The sequence below is a fragment of the Dendropsophus ebraccatus genome, chromosome 6, assembly GCF_027789765.1.
Source record: "Dendropsophus ebraccatus isolate aDenEbr1 chromosome 6, aDenEbr1.pat, whole genome shotgun sequence".
In the NCBI taxonomy this organism is placed as follows: domain Eukaryota; kingdom Metazoa; phylum Chordata; class Amphibia; order Anura; family Hylidae; genus Dendropsophus; species Dendropsophus ebraccatus.
Genome location: NC_091459.1, coordinates 60371041 through 60386138, shown reverse-complemented (window position 1 = coordinate 60386138; position 15098 = coordinate 60371041). Strand labels below are relative to the sequence as shown.

Below are 15098 nucleotides of genomic sequence, written 5' to 3'. Positions count from 1 at the left end.
TCCCTATCTGTCATTAATGTAAATAACTATGTGCGGTGCGCTACAACAAATCCAGATACTCATCCCGCACAGCCCATATCCAAGGAAGAATAATAAAGAATCCTACTGTAATACAAGCTGCTCAGCTTCTCCATTAAATATAGTCTGTAATATAAGTAATTGATTTCATGCTTGGTGGTTTTATTACTGAAGTGAAACAATTATTGCATACATTTTATTTTATACCTATAACCTCTTTTATGTTTTACTTCTAGTTTATATGTAGTCAATAAAGTCTCATATTTATTTATAATTACTTCTTTACTAGATAACTGAACATCCTTTACACCACCATAGCCAACAGTATATGCAGGTGGTCTATAGCCAGCAGTATATGCATGTGGTCTATAGCCAGCAGTATATGGCATGTGGTCTATATAGCAGTATATGCATGTGTTAGGGGCATTTCACAATTACAGTCCATACTAAGGACCAGACGGACTTTGGAACTTCTGGCATCAAGCTCTGAAATGTGTTAGTACAGTGGTGCAAAGATTTTAACTGCTTCAGAGCTCCCGGTAGGGCTGGGCGATATTAGCCTAAATCAATATTGCGGCAACCCACTGTGTACACACTACAGCAGTGCTTCTCAAACTGTGAGGCGGGCCTCACCAGTAAGGCGCCCTCTAGTTGTTGGTGAGGCCCAGCTGGGCAGCCAGCGTTCACAAAACTAACTATGGTCTGCACAGTCCTTTTGCTGTTTGCAAAAATCTCCATTTTAGCAACATTAAAGGGGTACTCAAGCGTGGGGGCACTTTTTGGGGGGGATCGGGGAGGAGGTGGCTGAAATAAAAGACGTCCACTTACCTCCCCGGTTCCAGCGGCGGGTCCTGCATCACTGCACTCCAGTGCCCGGTTCCCGGCCGCTTCCGGGTGTCTGACGCCGCCCGAGACGCTACATCTCAGGGCCGCTCAGCCACTCAGTAAAGGAGGCGGGATCCGAGCGGACTTCAAACGCGGCTCCGCTGTGCTGTGTCGGGTTGGATGGCGCTGTGAGGGAGGTGCGGGCCGCTGGAACTGGCTGTGATAAGCAGGGGCGGTGTGCTGTTTCGGGTGGGTGACGCTGGGCGCTCTCACACGCCGGGAGGTTGTGCTGAGATGGGCGGGTGGGGGCTCCGCTGTGCCGTGCCGAGTCAGTGGGCTCTGGGGTGGGCTGAGAAGACCGAACTGCTCTGACACGCCGGGCAGGGGTTAGGGGACACACAGTGGCAGTCTATGTGCTTTCTGTGCGTCCCTGCACACACAGCACACAAGACATTCTCCAACCTGTGCAGCTCAGGGCTCAGATGGGGAGATAGTGAAAATACCGCAGATATCATCCTGGCAAAGTTGAGGTCGGTTAACCGACGCCAGAGACTGTATCGGTATTTTCACGGTATACAGCCCAGCCCTAGCTCCCGGCATCATCATGAATAATTATACTGAGTGTTCCAAAGTTCGTTCCGTACCACATTGTCCGTCATTGTGGACCGTGCACAGAACATGTGAATAACCCCTTAGTGTGTCTTGACTCGGCTCAGTCCCTGTCAGTCACTCTTGTGGCCACAGCAGTCACAAGAGGCCGCACTCCCCTTCTGGTGTTGGCACTCGAGTAACGTCACTGTGCCGGCGCCAGGACAGGGGAGAGAGGCCTCTAGTGACTGCTGCAGTGCGGCCACAAGAGGGGAAGAGAAGAGGAGACGCCTGACCCAGGTGAGTATAAGTGTTTGTGTTTTTTTATGTTATATGCTATTTGGGAGGGGGAGAGCACAGGGGGGCTATATACTACAGGGGGAGGGCGCACAGGGGGCTATATACTAAAGGGGGAGAGCGCACAGGGGGGCTATATACTACTGGGGGAGAGCGCACAGGGGGGCTATATACTACAGGGAGAGAGCGCACAGGGGGGCTATATACTACTGGGGGAGAGCACACAGGGGGGCTATATACTATAGGAGGAGAGCGCACAGGGGGGCTATACACTACAGGGGGGCTATATAGTACAGGAGGAGAGCGCACAAGAGGGCTATAAACTACAGGGGGAGAGCGCACAGGGGGGCTATATACTACAGGGGAAGAGCGCACAAGGGGGCTATATACTATAGGGGGAGAGCGCACAGGGGGGCTATACACTACTGGGGGTGCTATATACTACTGGGGGGCTATATACTACTGGGGGAGAGCGCACATGGGAGGCTATATACTGCTGGGGGAGACCGCACATGGGAGGCTATATACTGCTGGGGGAGACCGCACAGGGGGGCTATATACTACAGGGGGAGAGTGCACAGGGGGGCTAAATACTACAGGGGGAAAGCGCAAAGGGGGCTATATACTACTGGGGGAGAGTGCAAAGGGGGACCATATACTACAGGGGAAGAGCGCACAGGGGGGCTATATATTACTGGGGGAGAGCGCACGGGGGGCTACATGCTACTGGGGGAGAGCGCACAGGGGGACTATATACTACAGGGGGAGAGCGCACAAGGGGGCTTTATACTACTGGGGGAGAGCGCATAGAGGGGCTATATACTACTGGGGAAGAGCACACAGGGGGCTATATACTACTGGGGGGAGATTGCACAGGGGGGGCTATATACTACTGGGGGAGAACATACAGGGGGCTATATACTACTGGGGGAGAGTGCACAGGGGGCTATATACTACAGGGGAAGAGCGCACAGGCGGGCTACATTCTACTGGGGGAGAGCGCACAGGGGGCTATGTGGCAGGGGGAGAGCACACAGGGGGGCTATATACTACAGGGGGATAGCGCACAGGGGGGCTATATACTACAGGGGGATAGCGCACAGGGGGGCTATATACTACAGGGGGAGAGCGCACAGGAGTGCTATATACTAAAGGGGGCGAGCGCACAGGGGGGCTATATACTACAGAGGGAGAGCTCACAGTGGGGCTATATACTACAGGGGAGAGCGCACAAGGGGGCTATATACTACAGGGGGAGAGCGCACAGGGGGGATATATACTACTGGGGGGGCTATATACTACTGGGGGAGAGCACATAGGGGGGCTATATACTACTGGGGAAGAGCGCACAGGGGGCTATATACTACTGGGGGAGATTGCACAGGGGGGGCTATATACTACTGGGGGAGAGCGTACAAGGGGCTGTATACTACTGGGGGAGAGTGCACAGGGGGGCTATATACTACAGGGGAAGAGCGCACAGGGGGGCTACATTCTACTGGGGGAGAGCGCACAGGGGGCTATGTGGCAGGGGGAGAGCACACAGGGGGACTATATATTACAGGGGGAGAGCGCACAGGAGGGCTATATACTAAAGGGGGCGAGCGCACAGGGGGGCTATATACTACAGAGGGAGAGTGCACAGGGGGACTATATACTAAAGGGGGCGAGCGCACAGGGGGGCTATATACTACAGAGGGAGAGTGCACAGGGGGGCTATATACTACAGGGGAAGAGCGCACAGGGGGGCCACATTCTACTGGGGGAGAGCGCACAGGGGGCTATATGGCAGGGGAAGAGCGCACAGGCGGGCTATATACTACAGGGGGAGAGCGCACAGGGGGACTATACTACAGGGAAAGAGCGCACAGGAGGGCTATATACTAGAGATGGCGAGCGCACAGGGGGGCTATATACTACAGAGGGAGAGTGCACAGGGGGACTATATACTAAAGGGGGCGAGCGCACAGGGGGGCTATATACTACAGAGGGAGAGTGCACAGGGGGGCTATATACTACAGGGGAAGAGCGCACAGGGGGGCCACATTCTACTGGGGGAGAGCGCACAGGGGGCTATATGGCAGGGGAAGAGCACACAGGCGGGCTATATACTACAGGGGGAGAGCGCACAGGGGGACTATACTACAGGGGGAGAGCGCACAGGAGGGCTATATACTAAAGATGGCGAGCGCACAGGGGGGCTATATACTACAGGGGGAGAGCGCACAAGGGGGCTATATACTACAGGAGGAGAGCGCACGGGGGGCTATATACTACTGGGGGGCTATATACTACTGGGGGAGAGCGTACAGAGGGGCAATATACTACTGGGGGAGAGCGCACAGGGGGGCTATATACTGCTGGGGAAGAGCGCACAGGGGGGCTCTATACTACTGGGGTAGAACGCACGGGGGCTATATACTACTGGGGGAGAGCACACAGCGGGGCTATATACTACTGGGGGAGAGCGCACAGTGGGGCTATATACTACTGGGGGAGAGCGCACAGTGGGGCTATATACTACTGGGGGAGAGCGCACAGGGGGGCTATATACTACTGGATGAGCAACAGGTTTTACCGCTAAGAAGCATCAATTCTGTATGTAAATAGTTCAACAACCTTTGTGAAAAGTAACAAAACGTTTCCTACTGATGTTCAGCTCGGACCTTCACCTGATAATAGACCCCAGTAAGTGGACCTTCACTAAAAGTTGTTGAGTACCCCTGACTTAGGGGTTTATTATGCCAATATGTTCTCTACAACGCTGCTGAACTAACCTTGAGATTAATGCGGTCTAAGAGCTCCTCCACAGACTTGGGCTTCGGAGGTCTTCCCTTGTGACGCCTTCTTGTTGGACGCTTAGGCTTCTCTTCAACTTCATTGATTACATCCACATAAATGAACTTGAAAGTGCCAACTTTATTGTTTAAAAGGCCCATCCATGTGCCCATTGGAGGCTTGCTTATAATTTCAATGATGTCTCCTTTCTATAGAAAAGGAAAGTAATGTCAGCTCTTTTAAGGAATTTAATGCAATGTTGTACACCTTCTGCAATATTTCTTGCTTTTTTAAATTGGCCTTGCTTTCCTGCAAACTCTTTTTTTAACATCCTGCAAGTGTTTAAGGACAGCTCAGTCTCTGCTGAACATTTATTAACGTACAGTGGTACCTCGGTTCTCAAACTTAGGGCCAGTCCACACTGAGCAGGAACGTCGGAATCCCGCCATGCTCAGTGTGCTGCTGTAAGTGAATAGAGAGGGTGCATGCTCGTCCGCTGCCGCCGCTCTCCGCTCGCAGAAGTAACATGTTAGTTCTTTGAGCGGAGAGGAGAGGGAGCGGACGAACACGGGCCCTCTCCATTCACTTACAGCAGCACACTGAGCACGGCGGAATTCCGACGATGTTGCTCAGTGTGAACTGGCCCTTAATTGGTTCTGTGAGGCAGTTTGAGAACCAAGCAGTGTTTTCCCATAGGATATAATGTAAATGTGTTTAATTGGATCCAGCACCCACCAATAATTACCTACAATACTGCCCGGTTTAATCACTACAGTACAGTACAGGACAGCAATATACTGTACAGTACATTACAGAACAGCACTTTACTATACTGTACATTATACACAAGAAATATTCAACAAAACCAGCAATTATAGTACAGTAGTCACTAACTCCTTACTCATCCTTTACTGTATAGAGTGTCCCCCACCCCAGCACTGTAACATATGGGAAATGGTGGTGCACTGACTATACAACTACTGTGCTGTATAAGCACTTCAGCAGTACTGAACTGTATGTAAGGCCTCACCAGTGCTAAATTCACCAGGTACAACCCACGATCCACGCTCGCAAAAACGCTCAGATAACGAGCAAAGTTTAAATTCTGAACGCTACTACCAAGTAAATTTTCATTTGGATAGACTAGGGGGACCGAAAAGTGTTTGAGAACAAAAGAAAACTTTCCTAGAAAATACTGTTTGAGTTCCAAGCAGTTTGAGAACCGAGCTGTAGTGGATAATCGATATTATTGTGAGTGAACCTACAATTTAACACTTTATTGTGAAGACAGGTGTCAAATATATAGTGTTACCTTGAGTTTGAGGGAATCTGAATCGTAGGGACTGGGGGTGAAGTCTGTGTGTACTCTAGCTCTGCCACAGAAGGGACCTCTATACGGCAACTCTTCATCATCACCATCTTCAGACTTGACACTCTCTCTGTTGCTCGCTGATGAGTCGGTTGTGCTTACAGTCTGACCACCTAACAAGGCAGATGAGCCAGGGTCAAACATCCTGGTTAGTCTGATCTGTCATAATGTCTTTTTGTTACAGCATGGCTACATTCAGGATAACAGGAACATTTTGGGTGTTGTACCATAGAATATATAGCAAAGTTACCAAATAAAGATAGAAAGAATGCTGATTGACAGCAAACAATTAAAGAGAACCCGTCACCATTAAAATGCTATCTAGTCTATGGTCATTATGTTACAGAGCAGGAAGAGCTAAACAGATTGATATATATCTTTGTGGGGAATGATTCCGTATAACTTGTAACACGTTGAGTGAAATCCCTGATCATTCTGCGTTAAAGGAGTCCAGTGGGCGGTGTCACTTAATGGACTGGACTCTTTAGCATGGAAACATCAGAGGTTTCAATTAATAATTTAAAAGTTATACTGAATCTTTTACCATGAAGATATATATCAATCAGTTTACTGCTTCCTTCTCAATATCATGATGCAGATATTTTAGGTAACAATTTTTGATAGGTTCCTTTTAAGCAAACATGCATAAAAACATCTGTAACGGCATTAAATCTAATGGACATGATCATATAAAGCATTATGAAAGTCCTAGTGTAAGCTTAAAAATGATGTGCTTACTCATTGAGCTCTGACCACTTAGGGAGCTGCGCAGACTTTCTACCGAGCCACCTGCTTTTAGCTTTGGCTTTTCAAGTGTGCTTGTGGGGGGCAGAGGAGATTCAGGGGAACCAGGTATCCCGTCTATGCTGGAGTCCTAAAAAAAAAAAAAAAGAGACATAAATACGTAAAGAAATCAAGCGTGCACTGTATACTGAGAATAATAGGTAACCGACAAACACTATTTCTAAATATTTTACAATTTTTAACTCATGCTAAAAAAAACCTCTATGGATTATAGAGCTTATTATGTTCAGCGTCACTTTACTTCCCAGCTTTTTCTGGATAATCTCTATAAGAGATTGTTTTGTCTTTTTAATTAGTGACACTACTAAATAGCATAAAAGCGGAGTGTGTCTCTCCAACCTGTGACTCTAAAGGCCCTATTCCACGGACTATCGGCCATATTCGGCTGATATCAGCTGTTACGGCCGATAATCGTCCCGTGGAAGAGAGGGCAACGATCAGCGACATCGTTCATGTCGGCTGATTGTTGCGTCGCTTGTTTTTCAAACATGTTGAAAAACAAGCAATGTGCTGCCGTTGCCCCGTGGAATAGGATCGGGAGCAGACAGCAACTATTCTCTATGGGCTGGCCAGGACGATCTATTGATCCACCCATGTGTAATAGCGGTGGCAGCAAACAGGGAACGAGGAGCATCGCCCCGTGGAATAGGGGCTTAAGACTGTCAGCATGGGGAGCTATAGGTTGAAACTGCTGTCCCACCAAAGAGATAAACATTTCACTACATATCTAAGTATCCTTTGTAACACCAATGTCCATATACATATATTCCTCAACAAAGGAAGTAACATAGTAAATTATGGAAATCACAGGATCGATGGACATGCTAGTCATTCGGAAATGATAAAAAAAAAAATAGAAATAATAAATCAAGATGTTTTCAATATTTTAAGTATTGAATATAAACAACATGAAGTGAAATACATGCACTTACACTCCTTGGCATACTATCAATGAGGCTTTTATTGGCTGTTCGAAGAATGTTCACGCTAAATTCACTAAAGCATACATACTGGCGGCTCCCTTAGCAAATGCCGAACATATTAGCGTGAGTTTTCTCCATGTACTCCGGTTTCCTCCCACACTCAAAACATACACAGGTGAATTTAGACTGTAATGAGTATAGGGACCCAAATAACAAACTATGTAAAAGAGCTGCAGAATCATTTGGCTCTATACAAATAAAAGCATTATTATTATTATTATTATTATTATTTACACACTATTTGATGCCCTAGGCCTGGTACGTGACATCCAATTTAACTCACAGTAAATAATAGATCACTAAGTGCCATTCTTATCTGACCTTCCATCAGTACACTGGTTCGCCTTTGTGAACCTCTTGTCATTCCAGTTTGTCAATGGTCTTCCACCATTGGGACATGCAATGTTGAGCAGAGCTGACATCTCAGCCCATGTGATAGCAATCTGCCACAGTGATAAACCAAGCAGGGCTGTGGAATCGGTAAGCCGCAGCTCCGACTCCAACTCCGACTCCTGAATTTTATCAGGACCAATTTTAACTCCGACTCCTGAATTTTATCAGGACCGACTCCAACTCCCGCCTCCGACTCCTGCTCCTTCATAAATGGCCAGCCATATACCAGGGGAGTTATTTATCACACTGGCTCAGCAGCTTCTCCCTAATGTCCTACATGATGCTGGGGCGACTTCTGAGGGAATAAGGAAAGATATAAAGCAGATTCTCCTGTGTGTGCAGTGGATGCAGCCAGTCTCCAGCCTCCATGTCCTGAACAACTCAGAACTAGACTAGATGGAGCAGGTGGTCTTTTCCTTCTATGTTTCTAACTAAATATTCACCATACAAGAAACACTGCTAACACTGCCAGATCCCTGTAATATAGAGGTCAGCCATAGTGATATACAGGGAGTCACACATAGTGATATAGAGAGGGGTCACACATAGTGATATAAAGAGGGGTCACACATAGTGATATAGAGAGGTCACAGTGATATAGAAGGTCACACAGTGATATAGAAGGTCACTGTGGAGGCATGCAATAGCATGCACACACACACACACACACACACAGCCTGCTGCAGCTATAGCACACACACACAGCCTGCTGCAGCTATAGCACACACATATAGCCTGCTGCAGCCATAGCACGCACACACACACACACACACAGCCTGCTGCAGCCATAGCACACACACAGCCTGCTGCAGCAATAGCACACACACAGCTTGCTGCAGCCATAGCGCACACCACACACACACACAGCCTGCTGCGGCCATAGCACACATACACACAGCCTGCTGAAGCCATAGTGTGCACACGTACAGCTTGCTGCAGCTGTAGCACACATACACACAGCCTGCTGCAGCCATAGCACACACAAACAGCCTGCTGTAGTCATAACACACACACAGCCTACTGCAGCCATAGCACACACACAGCCTACTGCACGCACACACACACACACACACACACACACACACACACACACACACCTGCAGCCATAGAACACGGAAGAAAAACACACAATCTTCTCCCAGAGAGAAAACACCACACTGAGGACAGAGGTTACAGCTACACTACTTATGTCTTCTCCTCCTCCTCTATATTACACAGGATATCTTCATATTACACTGCTGCTCATATACAGTCATCCAGCATCCAGGAAGAGAACAGCACAGATCTCCCCCACACAATGGATTCTTCCAGCTCAGAAACAAACTGCCAAATAGTGACTGACAACTTTTTCCTTATGTAATAGGGCCAGTGTTAGAATGTTGCTCATAATATATATTCATGAGCAAAACTTGTAAAGTTCACATTAAAATTCAATTCTACATTTTTCAAAGATTTTTTAAAGCTGGAGTCGGAGTCGGTACATTTTTTTCCCGACTCCAACTCCGACTCCAGCCAAAACTAGCTCCAACTCCACGAGTCCGACTCCACAGCCCTGAAACCAAGGTCTCTCAGCTCAGGGAATCTGTCCCTCACAGTTTGCGGCAAGTGGCCCATCAACAAACAGGATTTTTGATTTTTTATGTGGCTGAAAAATATAATTTCTTGCTTTTTTAGGTGAAAAATGGACATTTTCATTTTCATGATCATTACTAAAAGGGGTATTCCACTCAGGTAAAATACGTGTTGCATCATCCCCCTCCTGGACACTAACAATTCCGTTTCCTTCCTTCAGCTCTGAGCTGCTGCTGTAGACACAGAAAACTGTGTGAGAGCAGTTAACTCTGTCTTCCTCTCCTCCCCTCTGTCTTCAAAGAAAGCTAATGAAAACAGTGTTCCTAGACGGCTGTATCTGCTCTTTTTAATGCTGGGAGGGTTAATCACATTGAGGCCACCAGCAACTTGACCTTAGATTAGCCCTCCTGGCATCACAGAGTGCAGAAACAGCCAGTCAAGGATGCTGTATACAAAAGCCCTCTCAGAAGGGAGGGGGAGACTGAGAGAACAGTTCCCCCCCCCCCCACATTTTTCTGTGTCTTTGCCAGAAAGCAGCAGGCTCAGAACTGGGGGAAGGAGACAGAAAAGATGATAACAAGCATGGAATGAATAGTCTTCAGGAGAGGGGATGATTCAACATGTATTTATCAAAACACATCATTATCAAAAAAACTGCAGTTTTTCTCCTAAAAAGACATTGTAGGAACATTTGTAGGCACATAGCCTATTGCAGCCTAGTAGGACATGTTTTGAGTTACAGGAACTATATGTAGGGTATAATAAACCTATTGGCCCGTATTCCCTAGAATCTGACCTTTCTGAATAACCATGTATGCAACAAGGACAGCATAGCAATAGCTGCTCAGCCGCAGTCAAAGTCAGTATGAGCCGTATGAAAAATACTCAGCACCAATGATGCCAAAGAGTTCAGACAGGCCAAGTACATGGAACTTACAACTAGTGATAAAGCTAGTCAAATAAAACCTATAATTTGCATTCTGCAAGAACAGCAACAAATGTATTTAATGTCTACAGTAGCAACTCAGCTGGAATAAAAGAGAACACAACGTGATCTATGAACCAAAATGACCCCTTTATGTGTTGTGTATGTCAGACGACAATGGGGCACCAGAGCTGGGTAGGCTTGCCAGCACTTTCAGCTGAAGTCTTCTGGTTTGAGGCCTCCAAGAGCAATCATTTACATATTGTAACATTACAGAACAATTGCTGTGTGTAACTTACTGTCAATGCCCTCAGCAATGGATTCTTTCCTGACCAAAACCATTTAGTACAATATAGGCCTTGTAGCAGAAGGACTCACACTAATCGCAACAGAGCAATAGATTATTAATCATTTAACATTAATACCACAAAACCTTTTTAATCTATTGTTAGGTTACTTAGTCAGGATGCACATGGTCTTAAAAAGCTTTTTTGGTCCTTGCCTTATTGAGGATTGATACTGTAACTGGTAAACGTGACCACTCTTTATATTCCAGAGTAACCTACTGTATACCCTGCATTGACCAGTGCAATGTACTCTTCTGTCACTGTCCTAACAGCTGCCATTCAGGGGGATATTCTAGGAAGAGGGCATTAAATGAAGTAATACAGAATACTCTGTATCAGCCGGCTAGTTTGAGCTTATGATAACTGATGTAAAATGTGAACCATGACGCCAGACACATCATTTATTACATTTATTTTTCTTTCCAATCAATGCAATCCAATCCAATGGTGTCAGAAAGTTATAAATATTTATGATTTACTTCTATTTAAAAATCTCCAGTCTTCTAGTATTTACCAGCTGCTGTATGTCCTGCAGGAAGTGGTGTATTCTGACACAGTGCTCTCTGCTGCCACCTATGTCCATGACAGTAACTGTCCAGAGCAGTAGCATACCCCCATAGAAAATCTCGACTGCTCTGGACAGTTCCTGACATGGACAGAGATGGCAGCAGAGAGTACTATGTCAGACTGGAAACAATACATCTCTTCCTGCAGGACATACAGAAGCTGATAAGCACTGGAAGACTGGAGATTTTTTTTTAAATAGAAGTAAATTGCAAATCTATATAAATTTCTGACACCAGTTGATTTGAAAGAAAAAAAAATCTTCAATGTACCACAGATGGCGGCTCATTAGTACACCGCTGCTTTGCATCTGCCAGTTTATCCTACAAACTCACATGTGGCAGATTTTTTGCAGCATATTTTTAATTCATCTGAATAGGGCTTGGTTCCAGAAATCAGGTGAATATCTCCTTACATGTGTTCTTAGTTTGTATTCTTCCAATTATTCCTAACAAGGAAAACTAAAAAATGGGTAAACTGGCAAAAAAGAACTGCCATTTTATAGAGGAATACACATGTATACTAGCTTCAAAAGATGAACTTAAAAGCAACAGAAACAGCTTGGTATGAATGTGCCTTCAACTGGCATCAGAGCAGCTCATCCAATCTGAATGTATCAAGATGACATATTAGTTGGATTAGTCAGGTAAAGCCCTGTCAGCTCGGTGCTGCACGCGGCTCATTTGTTTGCTATCATGAATAAATGATGCCAATGACATTTCAAAGTGTTCAGCGACTGGTATGATTATACTATAGTTTTACGTACAGATGTAGCTGCCGCAAAACACATCATGACGGTGGGAAATCACAGAGATAGAGGGGCACACACTGAGAAGAAAAATAGATCATTACTAAGTAACATTACTGAGTAATAAAATGTGAATAGCACAGTGACACAAAACTCAGTCTATAAAGAATGTAACACAAATAGATGCAAGAGACGGTACCAAAAAATACCACTCAAGATGAGCAAGTATACTATTCACTCGAGTATCAGGGTGCTCGACAGCACTTGCTATTTTACATCACAAGGTACTGGTTAGAACGATCATTTCAAACTCTGGCCATCATTGTTGGCCCGCCAGGCATTTTAGAGTTTGAATTACATCTGGCCCGCCATGGGCCATGCTACTATAAACGAGACTATGGGGGAGGACTGGCTGCTATATGAGACTATAGGGAGGGCTGGCCACTATATAAGAGACTATTGGGAAGGGCTGGCTACTATATAGGAGACTGTGGGGAGAGCTGGCTACTATATAAGAGACTATGGGGTCGGGCTGGCTGCTATGTTAAAGACTATAGGGGAGGGCTGGCTACTATATAAGAGACTATGGGGGAGGACTGGATGCTATATGAGACTATAGGAAGGGCTGGCTACTATATAAGAGACTATTGGGGAGGGCTGGCTACTATATAGGAGACTATGGGGGAGGCTGGCTACTATATATGAGACTATGGGGCAGGGCTGGCTACTATATGATGCTATGGGGGTGGGTTGGCTACTATATGAGACTATGGGGGAGAGCTGGCTACTATATGGGACTATGGAGGAGAGCTGGCAACTATATAAGACTATTAGGGAGGGCTGGCTACTGTAGGAGACTATTGGGGAGGGCTGGCTACCACATGAGTTGTTGAGTTATTCATATCATAGCAATTTATCATGTTGCTTACCATAGTGCACAGTGCTGGGAGACGCACACCATTAACAGTGCCAGGACCGCATTCACGCTTCAATAATTATAAAGGTTGTCCCACAACTTTGTCCAATTTTTTTATTTTGGCCCACTGTGTATTTGAGTTTGACACTCCTGGGTTAGAATATCAAGTCTCCTCCCTGCATGTTTGGTAGCTTATATCATCCAATAAAAATGTGGAGAAGGGACTGGCAAATCCTGCTACGCTGAAGCCATGTTGGCAGCTGGTCTAGCAGTGATTGGCTAGCAGCATCAGGTGATAGGAGTGTATATAGACCCAGGTCACCTGATGGTCAATTCACTTGTGTTCTGTTAGATGACAGGGAGAGCTGCTGAAGTAGGGACAGGGAAGGTGTAGGGTTTAGTTTTCATAGTTAGGTAGGCGACTAGCAAACAAACACCCAAAAGTCCTTTTTTAGGGCTGCTAATCTCACAGTGTGACACCAACAAAAACATTACATACAATATATCAGTATTATATAGTATACTGTTAGTGGTTCAGTATACTGGTATACAGCTATTATACGCATACTGTGCTGTGTTGTTGAAGTACTCAGTAGGAGTACTAACATTAATCCTCAACTACCCAAAAGTGCTTATTAGGACTAATGATTTCCCTGTGTGACATCTGACATACAGTATAGTATACCAATATAAGATGGTCTACTTAGCTGGATTCACAAGTTCCGTGTTTGTTCTGTGAAGCTCCCGGAATAATATTGATACATCATGCCGGGTGAGGAAACACTCGAAAACAGGGATTCCACGTCCGTGATTCAGGGAACACGGAACATGTGAATGCAGCCTAAGTTTGATAGTGGTCCAGTATACAGCTAGTACAGTTAATACAGTGGCCTGGGTTTCTTACATGCATCCAGGCATGCTCCCCCTGCTGTTCCATTTCCTTGGTGTTTCCATTATTTTCTGAGATTTTAGGTGGGCCAGACACCCTCCCCTCTGCCGAATAGGGGCTCCTGAAAAAATACTCGAATCTCTCATTGACTTTAGGGCAGTTAGCTACTTCATCGAGCATTCCGGCACCAAAAAAATAGTAAACACTAATAATAAGTATTCAAGTATTTTAGTGCTTGCTCATCTCTTAATTTTGCTGTACTGGTCGAAAATGTGCACCTATTTGTAATACAGTTATTCAACGCTAGAGGGCAGCATTTTCCAGTGTACATAGCCTCTATGACTCTGTAGCCCAATACCCTTGTAGTTAACTTTTTTTCCACATGGTTTACAAAATGTGCTACAGAAAAGTATCTACTATTCTGTATTTAAAGTACAAACACGTTGAAGCTCTTCCATATTCCCCAGAACAGAAGATTATTCACATGAGAGGGTTTGCTCCTGATTACTTCATTTGGAAACAATTTGTCAATTCTACATCCTTTGCTGTGAAAAGACCTGAATCCTCTTATTTAGTACTATTATGTATAGCAGGTTTGATAACAAAATAAATTATTCACCTTGCCAATTTTTAAGAGCAGCTTTATGGAAGAAGCCCTATGACTGCCATTCTTTCCGCTACCCGCTCTTACAATGCAACATGGAATGGGTCCAAGGTACCACCAGCATATCTGATATAGATGATAGTTATGATATAGATGGCAGTTTGGTTAAGGAGACATTTAAACAAGAAGTTAGAAACCTCTAGTGATAATCCATTCACATTTCCATTCAAAAGCCTTTGGAACGAAGTTTAGTACTCTGTATATGAGTTGGACTTAAAGGGTACTCTGGGGGGAAAAAAATCTCTAAAATTTCAAATCAACTGGTGTCAAAAAGTTATAAAGAATTGAAATTTAAATCTATTTAAAAAGCTCAAGTTTTCCAGTTGCTGTATGTCCTGCAGGAAGTGGTGTATTCTTTACATTCTGACACAATGCTCTCTGCTGCCACCTCTGTCATGAGCAGGAGGGGTGTTCTATG

At 45.4% G+C, this 15098-nt stretch overlaps 1 protein-coding gene across 2 annotated transcripts in view; it reads right to left on the bottom strand.

Moving 5' to 3' along the window:
- SASH1 (SAM and SH3 domain containing 1) overlaps window positions 1-15098 on the bottom strand; it is a 168459-nt gene that overhangs the window by 23242 nt on the left and 130119 nt on the right. For both annotated transcript variants that reach the window (XM_069975049.1, XM_069975050.1), the window contains 3 exons: window positions 6614-6749; window positions 5819-5988; window positions 4506-4715 (listed from right to left, as the gene is read on the bottom strand). In XM_069975049.1, the coding sequence (XP_069831150.1) occupies window positions 4506-4715; window positions 5819-5988; window positions 6614-6749 (516 nt within the window). The remainder of the gene's footprint in view (window positions 1-4505; window positions 4716-5818; window positions 5989-6613; window positions 6750-15098) is intronic.